The sequence below is a fragment of the Cariama cristata genome, unplaced genomic scaffold, assembly GCF_000690535.1.
Source record: "Cariama cristata isolate BGI_N322 unplaced genomic scaffold, ASM69053v1 scaffold36288, whole genome shotgun sequence".
NCBI classification, from domain to species: Eukaryota; Metazoa; Chordata; class Aves; order Cariamiformes; family Cariamidae; genus Cariama; species Cariama cristata.
The window spans coordinates 2,462-14,683 of NW_009631267.1; the positions used below are offsets into that span (position 1 = coordinate 2,462).

The 12,222-nt window shown below is 40.9% G+C and overlaps 1 protein-coding gene across 1 annotated transcript in view; it reads right to left on the reverse strand.

Moving 5' to 3' along the window:
• Nucleotides 1-234: 234 nt before the first annotated feature.
• MAPKAPK3 (mitogen-activated protein kinase-activated protein kinase 3) overlaps nt 235-12,222 on the reverse strand; it is a 14,031-nt gene continuing 2,043 nt past the window's right edge. The window contains exons 3-9 of the mRNA XM_009705886.1: nt 10,850-10,929; nt 8,996-9,122; nt 7,431-7,506; nt 7,127-7,251; nt 4,954-5,039; nt 2,139-2,219; nt 235-617 (exon numbers count right to left, since the gene is read on the reverse strand). Of these exons, the coding sequence (XP_009704188.1) occupies nt 459-617; nt 2,139-2,219; nt 4,954-5,039; nt 7,127-7,251; nt 7,431-7,506; nt 8,996-9,122; nt 10,850-10,929 (734 nt within the window). The 3' untranslated portion in view covers nt 235-458. The remainder of the gene's footprint in view (nt 618-2,138; nt 2,220-4,953; nt 5,040-7,126; nt 7,252-7,430; nt 7,507-8,995; nt 9,123-10,849; nt 10,930-12,222) is intronic.

Genomic DNA, 12,222 nt, shown 5'->3' on the forward strand with positions numbered 1-12,222 from the left:
GTGACATTTTTCTCCTTTCTCAGTACTCGTGTTTGAACTACTAAAACACTCCTAGCAGAACACTTGGCATTTTTTCTATTCCCAAGTTTAAAACGGTAGCAGAAGTTACTCTTGTAGATGGCTGTTAAAGCCTCAGTGTATTAGTATGCTGAGACTGCCTCCTGTTCTCTCCTCTCATCTGAGACAGTTAAAACCAAACCAAAAAACTGTAACCTTTCTGGTATTACTGTACCTTCCCTAGCAATATGCAACAGAATCATGTCATATACATTATTAGCCTTTAAAAGCAAAGCCCTGATTCAAGTTACAAAAATGTAATCATTCATCCTGCTTTCTCTTTGCAGGATAGCTTCTTCACGGTCTCATTGCCTTTGTGGTACGGACTGAGTTGATCATACTGATTTTAAATTGTTCCTTTTAGCTTTTACCCTCCACCCACAGGTCCTTGGCTTCTCTTCTTATTGGTTATTGCACCCAGGGGCTGCAGAAGAGCTGCCTGCCTGCTTCTGCTTCTTACGGCGTTTGTTCAGGAGGCGGTTGTTGGATGTTTTCAAGTCTTTGATTTTCACCTGATCATAGTCCACCCTCATGGTAGCCAAAGCGCTGGTCATCTCCTCCTGAAACCAAGGAAGTAATTTATTGAAAACCCCAAAGCAGAGAGTGCACAGCCACCCCACACTACTGCCAGGTGATGAATGTACAAAAAGGAGCCCTCTGTTATGCTATGGCCAGAAACAGCTGAGCCCTTTCTGCTGCACTGGACTATGACTAAAGGCTTCGTTCTGCTCATGGACTCATTCAGGAGGAACTATTCACACAGTGTTTCATATGTGAGCATGCAGGACCACACTCCGCTGGCCTAAATTTCACCATGTCCCTGTGCCCAGCATTTCTTACTGGCTGGCTCTGGGCCTTCATCAGCTACTGAGCCTGGGCTTCTTACACCAGACTCGGAACACTGACTGCCTTGCTCTGTTACCAAACTAGGTTAGCAGGAACTAGAATGAAGAGTCCACACAAAGTTGTTTAGAAGTACGTGCTTCAAATTCACATGCTTCCTTAGTTTGAATTAATGTTTAAGTGCAGGCAAATTTTAAACTTTTTAGTAAGGTTGTGAACAAAGATCTGCTTAAGTAAATTAATGTCTAGGCATTTAGTTTAGGAAAGGAAAGATGATTAAATATTATGGGAATGTCGGTGGCCCAAGGGAATACCTCTGGGACCTATACAAAGCACAAATGTAAGAAGTTCTCAGAAACATGGAAATGAAGGCGGCTAAGGGAAAATAACTGTTTGATCTCTGACTCGGGACGCAAATGTTGTGTACGTACTATGGAATTTTACTATTACATAGCTCAACAGCTGAGACTATACATCAGTAATTTAAATAAGATCAGTAATCAGTAAAATACAGTACAGGAATGTTGCAATTATCAAAATGCCAAGCATTGTAAGTGCAGAAAATTCAGAATTGTAAAAACGTGCCAACCTGATACAGGCCAGCGCGAAAGAGTTAAGGCTTGCAAACAACTGTTAGTCTGCCCTAAAGTTTCACTTTGCAGGCAGCATTCAACTATCATCAGTACAAACAGTAGGTGAGGCACCTGGTTAGATTCAGTGAAAGACAAATTTTTTTTTTTTTCTCATCTCTTTCCAAATATCATAACAAGACAAGGCTAAGGTTATTTAATGTTGTTTTACAATACACGAACACAGTAGAAAAACAGAATGCAGCTCAATCCTCCCACCCTGTTCCCCTACATTTTCATAATATTCTTCACTTCACTATAATGAACTTCAAACTCCCTCAACACTGTCCCTTCTCCTCTGTGGTGACATACAGTGGCTCAGCAGGTAGCATCATTAATACCTTTGATCATAAATATCATGTTTGTTGATATTTGGCACAGCTGTAGGGCTGTCAGATGAAGCTCAAATAGCATTCTGTGTTGTTTTTTTTTTTTAACAGTTATCATATACACTACTGCTCTAACCAAGACTGTTTATGCTTCCCTTGTTTAACATGGTTGTATTCAAAGTAGCCATAATCTCCAAGGAAATAGCACAGGCAGAGAAGCCATCCCACCTAATCTCTTACCAGACTTGACTTCAAGAAATCTGAACTATGATTGACTCACTTTAACTTCATCCCAGTGGTCTTTATCCTCTTGCAGGACCCGTGCAGTATGAAGAGGAGTTGGTGGCACTGCCATTGATCTCTGAGAAAAGGGAAAAACATCAAAAGAAGTGTTCTGCAAAATCATATTTGGGAAGTGACTGCTTGCTCTTCTATGCGTATGGAGGGCATAAAACTTTATCTAATGTCCTTTGATGGGCCTCATCATTCATGCTTCCAATCACTCCACAAGCAAATTCAAGTGTGAGGTAGAAAAGGACTATAGTCTCCACATGACAGTATCTTTAAAGAACAAAAGGAGAGAGGAATCAGTTCTGAGTTCCTTTGCCTCTGTTCCCTTCCAGTCCAACCAACAACCCTGTGTTGGATACATTTTTATGTACATTTTAGACTTTGACTGTCATTTCACCATTCATTAGTCAATGTTTTAAGGTGGTTAATTTGACCTTTATCTTCTAGGATTTGCCATAGGAGAAATTTTCTGGTACATATACATTAACTGAGGTTACCGGTTTATCAGATCGTAAATGTGCCCAACAGAGGAAATTATGCTATTATTCAGAGTACGGCACAGTTCAGAAGACAGTGCATCACCTGAGACAGACGCTCTACCAAAAAAAAGGGGGGTCTATGCTCCCCTGCCATGAAAAGATCAGTAGATACTTTACATTAAAATAAGGTACAATTTCTGAAGCACGACGCACAGTTCCTTAACTAAGTTCAGCAAGAATCATGGTATTTCTTGCCAGTCCATAACCCAAACTATAATATCATTTGGATATTCTATCTTCCTTATGCTTTCTACCCAAACTTGCTGTCTCCTGCAGTGGTGTCCTACACCAGACACAGCTGCATGTCAACAAAGTCAAAGGAGATCCTTGTATACATCACTGTAAAATAAGTGTTGCAGTGGAAGCAGTGCTTATACTCCACGAAGCTAAGAGCAGCACTGCAGTAATTACAGAAGCAGAAATTGTGCATCCTCTGGAAAAGGACCCTAGCTGGCCAGGGTATAGTTTTATCAAGTACAGCTGGGACAAGAGAAACAGAAAGCCAGCAGACTGGCTTTAGTGGTGTCCTTGAGCAGGTGTTGAAGGTCCCCTCCTATCTGCTGTGAGCTGCTACTTCTCAAAAACAAAAAAAAGAAAAAAAAAATCTTATCTACAAGCTAACTACAGGATTGTGTGCTCCGCTTAAACCGACAATTTTTGCATAGTCCACAGTAATACTTCTGCCATCCATCTAATAAAAAAAAAAAGAAAGATTAAAAAAAAAAAAAAGAGGAGAGACAAGCACCCTCCTCTGCTGCTCGTGCAAGGCACCTCCCCAGACATGTTCCCACTTAGAGATTTAGGAAAAGGAAGAACACAGACCTTCACTGTGTTGGTCTTTCCCTCTCCCTCCCTCTGCCTCATGGGAACAATAGGCTCAGCAAAAGACAAAAAAAAAAAAAAGCCAATCTGCAGCTCCTAGAGCATTCTTCCAGGAACGGTATTCTAGCATGGCTCTTTGGTGCAGCAGAGTCTATAGACCTTGTCTCTAATCTCCTCCTTATTAATTGGCTATATGCATATTTCAAGTAACATGTGTCGCTGTAGGTGGTAGCTTCCTTAGCTATTAGGCACTCATTCTGTGAAATTCATCGCCTGCTGACTTCTGAAACACCTCCTTCTTGGGTCTTCAAACACTTAAAGCTGGAGGTATTTATTCTGAACAGTGATTACATTTTTATTTGGTTAAAAAAAGACTTAGAAACATTGTCTAGGTTCTGTTCTAGTTCTACAGTGTCTTTGTAACCTTAACTTCTCAGCTTTCACAACTCTAAATGAAGACATCTATCTCCTTCATCAAGATGTTATACAGCTACATTTCTATATGATTCTAAGGGCTTTCAGATCTTCCAACAGGCATTATAGAAATGCTGACTATTAGTCATGCTTCTGTTTCTGCCCCTTCCTCTGAGGATCAGCATAGACAGAGAAAACACTACAGGAGAAAAAGGTTTTCTACAGTACAAGTGATTCTGTTCCTGGCTGATGATTTTTTGGGCAGCGAGAACAAGACTGGTGTCCTTTTAGGCACAAATGTGAGAAGTATAATCTATTATTTTGAGTGATACCTACAGAGCAGAGATGATATCCTGAAACTTAGCCTGGTAACTCCTGGGATTCTTGTCTCTTGTTTGAAATAATTAATATTGTATTATTAGAGTCTTTTTTCATTTTTCCCCCAAAAATATTTTTTTAAGGAAAAGTAAATTGAACCAAGTCATAGCATGAAACCTGAACCGGGACCACTAATAGCTCTGTGTACCACCCTATCTGGCAATCTCTTACAGGGCACTAGGCTGAGACCCTTGCTCCTCCCCCATGCATTTCCAAACTCTGCCAAGAATGAGAATTCCCCCTAAGCACAGGACTGCGTTCACACTAACACCGCTATGCACAATGGTGCCTGAAACCACTAATAATAGCTCGCTCTAAATCCTGCACTGATGAAGTAAGTACATACAGTTTATTTTTATATTTTTAAAGAGAGTAACACATGCATATGCTGCAGAGTCCACAGTGACTGCCTGTTCACAGAAGACAGAGACATTTGGCTTTTGCTTCCAAGGACAGTATTGTAGGTGTCTCTGTGTGTCCTCTGGTAACACCAAGAATTGTGGTTTTACAGGCAGATGACCTTCTGTGGAGGGCACAGTAGGTTATTTAAGGTATTAACAGTAATCATCATCCTTCTCTTGCTCTGCTATGTGGAGCTACATGTAAGTTCTGCATGAAAGAATTCATCTTGTAAAAAGATATGAAACTCACATTAATCCAAGGGTGATTCATAAATTGAGACACTGTCATTCTCTCTGTTGGGTCAGTCTTCAGTAAATGGCGAATCAGTTGTTTGGCTGAAAAACAGAACCAACATGGCATGTTGTAGTCTACTACTGTGTTTCCACATAACCCTGAGAACACAAAGACCTGCTGAAGGAAGAAAGATAATTTTGCAGAACTCAAAACACCTACCTATTGCTGTTATCATGTTAAGACTCCATGTACAGTGTGGTAGTTACTATATTTAAAGAGGCAGAACATGAAAACATCCAAAACAAGAGGTAAGAAGGAAAGACAAAGGACTGGTTATTCCAGCTATGCTATCTATATCACTAAACCAACTGTTTTGAGAGCAAGAACCTGAGAAAAAGAGAAACATGGGAACAGAAAGCTGGCAAGCTGTCTGTCTGAAAGATGGCGACAAGCTTGGCATTACAGGCTGAATGAATGCATAAGCTGGTGTGTTGAGAAATGATAGAAGACAAAAACTGGCACAGGCTGTGGGAAAAAAAAAAAGGGAAAATAAATTTTTATTTGACAACTGAGAGGCCACCAAAAGGACGACAGTGTCAAAGAACTGGATTGCACACACGGGCTTTGCAGCAGCTTTCTGTGAACGTGGTATCTGCCAAAGAAAGAGTACTAGGTAACTGAGATATGAGATGAGAGTCTAGGCAAGAGTTTCATTAATGTGGGTGGACAGATTTGAAATGCTGCATCCAAGGGACGTTATTTAGAAAGACTTACACACAACTTCCTTGGGGCAACCTAGCAAAACTTCTGAATAAGAGTTCTCTTTTAGAAACACTGAATGCAAGATGACTAAATGCTTGGAATACAAGATGACTAAATGCACGTAAGAAGCTGCCAGAAGTACAAGTTGAGACTTCAGTTTGACAAGAGAGGCTGCAAAGGAGTTTTACAGTAGAGATTACCTGGAGTCTAAAATGTACAAGGGAATAAAAGGAGAGGACCACAAACAGAGCCCATTGAGATGATTACAGGAAGCTGGAGGGGAATTCAGGGGAAGTCTCCATAGATGATGCAATGATGGAATGATTAGATAAAGAAAACCATGACAAGAACAGTACAAAGGAAGGCAAAAAGAAGCAGTCTGCTGAAGGTGCCTGATCAGCCTAAAAGAATACACATAAGCTAGCTGATCTTAATAGGTTCAAAGGTAGAGGGCACCTATCTTCATTCAGGCAAGCATACAGAAACCCTACAAATTTTCCAAATGCATGTTCTCTCACCAAGCTCCCCTAGTATTTTAATAACTGCTGTAATATGAACAAGACCCAAGGCAGACAAAATATTAAGCCAGAAACCCATAAGTAAAACATCTTCCTTTATTAATGTTCAGTAGCCTATGCTGCACACGCAGCCATGAGATCCAATGAGGCATTAAAATGCCACAGATCACAGTATTATTCAATGATAATTTGTTATTGCTGAACAGTAGACAGTAACAGGATGCTAGCAACAGAAATATAAAGGGCTTATTAGAAAAAAAGATGTGCCCAGAGGTCGCTGACCTTTCTCTCTAATATGACAGGCAGGTGAGACTTCCAGCTTATGAAACTGTCAGAATAAGAGGGAATCAAAACCACTCGCATTCAGGACACGGGTTTGAGCCCATCCAGGTCACAGCTGAACAGCAGCAGCTTTCGGTCAATGACTTATACAAAATAAATTGTTGACCTTGATTTAAGTGGTGGCTGGCAAGTTCCCACATCACAAAAAGCTAGCATGAAAACTTGCCATCCTTCGCTGGCTCTATCACCAAGGAGGGCAAAGACTGAATGAGTTCTTAAGACGGTTTAGCCTTTCTTCCAACTCAGTTTGCATTGCAGCTGTCCTGGCAGTCTCCTTTCTCAGGATTAAAGACTTTTGTTTCCAGAGGGTTTAATCTCAGCATTCACTAGCACTAGCTGGAATTTGAAAGAAAGTTTTTGGTAGTCATTTACTTTCGGTAGTACTTAGGTTGCTGGCTAGTATCTGAGTTCCCAGTCATTCTGTATCACCTCACAAAAAATTAATTTAAATTCTAAAAGAACGGGAAACAAAAACTAAGACAGGTTTTTAGAAATAGTCTTTGGTAAGCACTCCACCACTTCACAACACCACGTACATACTCATCAGTAGCAGTGAGCATTGTTACCTTCCTCTGATACTTCAGCCCACTCTGGATTGGGAAACCCATATTGCCCCATCCGAATTCTTCTCTTCATCCCTGGAGAAATGGCTTGACCAGTGTTTGAGTAGAATGGAGGGAACCCACACAGGCTGCAAGAGTGGACAAAAGAACTCTTATAACTAGGAAAGTCCTTTCATCTCTTAAAAAGTCCCATACAAGCTTACATTGTTATGCAGGTTGCACGATCCTAGTGCCTAATTAGTTGTAAATGCAGATTTAACAAGATGTGTTCTTTTTCTGTACATCAAGCCTCTTACCAAATACTTACAGAATATATGTGATGACACCCAACGACCACATGTCACATGATTTGTCATACTTCTCGGGACCAAGGACTTCTGGGGCTGAAGAAGATTAAAGCCAGAAATTAGCAGAGTACCAGATATTTCCTTTCATCTCCATCACCTTATAGGTAGCAGCACACTTCAACAACAAATATCAGATGCATTTAAAAAATGCAACTCACTGCAGGAACTGGGTAGTATTTTCTATTGACAGGTTCCTAAATACATCTAATCTAGCTTTAAAAAGGAGGAATGGAGCTGGCAAAATGCCCTACTCCTCACCTTAGTGTCTCTCTGCTTAAGATTACAGAAAAGCAGAAGGAGCTGTAGCTAAATGTGTACAGGGAGACACTGCACCGAAAGAGGCAGGAGCATATGTTCCAGAAATCAGGACAGAAAGGACCTACTTGAGCTGTGATAAAATTTTGAACAATACCTAGGTGGAGTGGGTTTAGCTCCAGCAACTACAGATCACTGTATTTTTCTTTGGCCTCCAGAGCATTATATTTTTTCACTAAGTAACAAAATCATAGAGCGCTACATTTAGAAGGGTTCACCTGGGGCAGGTGAACTGGCAGGGAGCTTGATTTTGTAGGAAAATGATTCTCTAAACATATGAGCTATCATGCTGGTTTATAAAAAGGTGTTGAGAAGGGAAACGTCAGCTTGTGTATATACAAATATAAAGGCATAAAACCATATATGCGTAAATTCCTTAACATTTTATCGCTAATCCCAGTTTACAAGAATATTGAAGAAAGAATCAGAAAAAAATATTGCTATCATAATTATCTGCTACCAATGAATAACAATATCTTTCAGCACAAAAAAACCTATTAAAAGTTACATAGTAGAAGAGAACTAATTCTTCCAAAAAAATTAAGCCCTTTTTTCTCCAAAGAAATTCCAAGGGCGGACTGCCTAAGTCTTATCATATGGTGAATGACTATTAACTCAAAGACCAAAAGGAACGTACTCTAAAATGAGTGCATAAAGGACAATCTACTGTGGCATTCATTACACAGTGCTCTGTCTTGGATGAAATGCAGGCAAAAATTCAGCTGTGATTAAGTCACATTGGTCTTTTATTACTAATTCCTCCATTTGCCAGCTTTAAGCAGCTATTCGGCTGAGGCAATACTCTCCCTATTCCCTTTTATTGCATTAGTTAAACTAAGGGAAGTTTTGCAAGGAAACACCAAAATAATCATGAAACCAAGTTCAAATTATGGCTTTTATTGCATCATTCAGAGGAAACATCAGGATTACTTCAAGTGTAATCAGAAGCAACATGTTCTCTCTCCTTGATCCTCATCTGCATCCCCTATTAAGGCTGTTTCCTCTGCAGCCAAGGAAGAAAGCAGGAGCACTGAACTGTACTGGAATCAGACTAGGTCTGGGTTGGATCCCACTTTAAATTCTGCAGGCTACCTCTCTGCATTACATCCACAATAGAAGATCTCCCGTCCATTCCTACAGTCCACAGGCCCCCTATAAGGGGAAGGATGACAGACTGAAAGCTGAAAGAAATGCATTTTGGATAACTTACCCACATAGTAAGGAGTGTAACAGGGGGTCTGCAGTGCATTTTGTACAGTGGTTTCTTTGGCAAAGCCGAAGTCTGTGAGTTTGAGTACTGTATCCTTCTCTTTAGATGTGTAAAGCAAGTTTTCAGGCTGAAAGGTCACCAAGAGAAAGGATAAACTGGACAATGAAGAGATATCTCTAATGAGCTGAAAGGTCAAACCGTTCCCGCTTGCCTGGATCACCACCAGCATCTGGGTCTTATACTTCTCTCACATCCCCACTACACCATGTAGAAAGTTCCCTTCCAGCATGTAGCATTTTTGCTCAGAATAAGGATCAACATCCTTCTCAACATGGTATTTAGGAGAGCAAATCACAAGACTCTGACACCAGGTCCAATGGGCATCAAGCCTGACTCCTCGAACCTCTCTCTAATTCACTGCACTTACTAGGATCGTTCAGTCTGATCGACATCAGTTGATCTGACAGCACTCTGTACCACACTCAAGTAGCTTAGTGGAAGTCATCAGCCAAACTCTCTATAAGCAACTGACATAACTCCATCAGAATTAACTGATACAGACACAGGGCCCTCCCTGCTCCCCCTCTTCTCTGTCTCCTGAAACCTGAGTTAATTCCACTCTTGCTCCACATTCCATAAAGGCTCTCCAAAACCAGAAGTGGCACAGAGGGAAGTACAAGCTCTTGCACACAAGAACAGGGACAACAGCACATCTCTGGAATCTGCAATTGTCTGAACTTGTTTTCCAGTTGCTCAGTCATGAGGAAGCCATGCCCTCTGTCATGCTAGTGTTTAGGGACATACAGAAAGAAGGGCTTGAAAGAAAACAGGACTTAGGATCTAATAAGCAAATTGAACCACTTCTATGTTAGTTCACCTGTTAGTGCCTGTTGGGAGGTTTTGGGACTAAGTGCTTCAGTTTCTGTGCTGGTGATAGGCAATGGCACATAGCTCCACAAAACCGAATAGATTTTTAGTCTCCAAACTGTTAAGTCTTTCTCCAGTTCCTACCAAAAGAACCCTCGAACATACCCCTCTGACACCAAGCAATGGCAGTTCTCCCTCCAGCTAAACACACAGAAGCATCTGTAGAAAATTCACAAACTCAGAGCTGTGGAATCAATCAGATGCCTCAGTCTATCATCATGTGACCTGCTCTCCAGCACATTCCATCTCGCTGCCATATCGCTGCACTAGAAATGCCTGTGCACTTTACAGAATCAAAACAAAATACAATACTACAAACTCTGCCAAATCTCTACAAGATGATCTGGGAACAAGTTTTAGCTAATAAAACACACTGTTCCACATGGTAGTAAGTGAGATCTTCCCATTTTCCCAAATATTTACATGTACTATTAAAGTGGGTTTGATGCATGGAATTCGTATTATTCCTCCCATACACGCAGCTTCTTTTGTTGCTGAAGGGGCTTTGGCTGTTTGGGGTTTTTTTTCTGTTTTGTTTGTTTTAGGCAAGTATGATTCTGAAAACAACTAATAACTAGCAAAGACTGTACATAGAGGTATAGCATCTAGTACAAGTTCACCTCAGGCAGCATTATTTTCTTGTTAATTAAAGAGGTACTACCAACTTGCAATCCAGTTAATTAACCATCTGACTATCACAAGGTTGTTCTGCATTCCGTATGCAACTGGAAGGCATTAGCATACATGAATATTCTGACCTCTGACTAGTTGCAAACTAGTTGTGAACAGATCCCTTCTCACACTGGCAGAGGAATAGGAACACTTTGACCATCTGGTTGTACACCTAGTTCTATTTAAACCACCACCGTGCATTTATTTTTCTACCTTATGCTCTCTTCTCCCTGCCCACAAGCTTTCAGGCCTCACCTTGACGTCTCTATGGGCAATGTTCATTGAATGCAGATACTGGATGGCTGTTCCGATGTCTCTCATTATTTCAGAGGCCTCTATAAATACAATTTTAGAGAAAGGTCACATTAATATTCCCACTGTAACACAGGGACATGCTTGGGAATGCTTATGACTTACAAACAGCTTGCTGGAATACAGGGCTAGCATCAGGACTAGAAAACCTAAAATTAGCCCTAACAGCTGTGTTTGGTTTTGCAGGCAACCATACCCCCCCATTCCCCGGCTGCTCAGCCCTTCTCCTGAGCAGGCACTGCAACTGAACAGTTGAGACTCCTGCTTTTTATCAGTTTGTAAATTTGTGCTTTAATTTGCTCGCCAGAGAAGCAGCAAGAGCAGAGCAGGTACACAAGCAACATGCAAGACTGTGGAGAACAGAGCCCCAACCAGGACATATCCCTGACTGTCCAGGACATATCCTTGGTTGTCTGAAACAGAAGTTTAACTTCCAGCTTCTAGTTCAGGGATAATAGGACAATCTAACAGATTTTCTAAAAATAGAGCAACATAACAACATAGCAATTTTAGGATGGTTCATGTCTTCATTCCTCACTGTCTTTGAAAGTTGTTGCTCAAGAAAAACAAAATCAACAGTTCTATTCTGCAAAGCCCAAACTGCCACCTTTGAAATACTATGCTTCTAAAATTTAACGTAACCCCAGTGCAAAATTCTAGTGGTTGGTGAGCTGCCTTGCAACAGCAGTACTCTTGAAGTCCGGAAGAGTTCAGTTACATAGGGAGAAGTTTCAGAGCAGGGAGGAGTGACATTCCTGTTGTACTAAGTGAGCATTGTGTTACATCTCCATTGACAGGTAAACAATTAGCAACTTCAACCTGATCCTCTGCTTTCTGTATAGGTAGAAGCTTCAGCTGCAGTGGTGAGAAAGAAGGTAGAAATTCTTGGACCTGGAATCTTTTTTCACATGGCTTGAGACTGAAATTGCACAATACCAGGCAAGGACAATCAGAAGGCAGAAACACTCATCATCTTCGGGGAAAAACCTTGCACAACCTCCTCCTTCCTGGCCCAGGCCAAAAACCCTGACTCCTAATGGGAAGTTGTGGCTGATACTCAAACAGCCAGTGAACCTGGGGAATCCAGCAGAACAGCGTTCATTTATCTCAGGAAAGAATAAAGGTGGTTTTTTGTTTAACACTCCCAGATGATTTCCGAGTAAGTATTTAGAATGTTATACAACCGTATTTAACATAGAAAAATCATGTTTTTAGCAGTACGGAGTCACTAATGATCACAGAGTCATTTTTCCCCCTGGAACCTTGTATTTTAGAGAGCAACAAATCAAGTTCCTGAAAATGCTGATTTTCCCTAC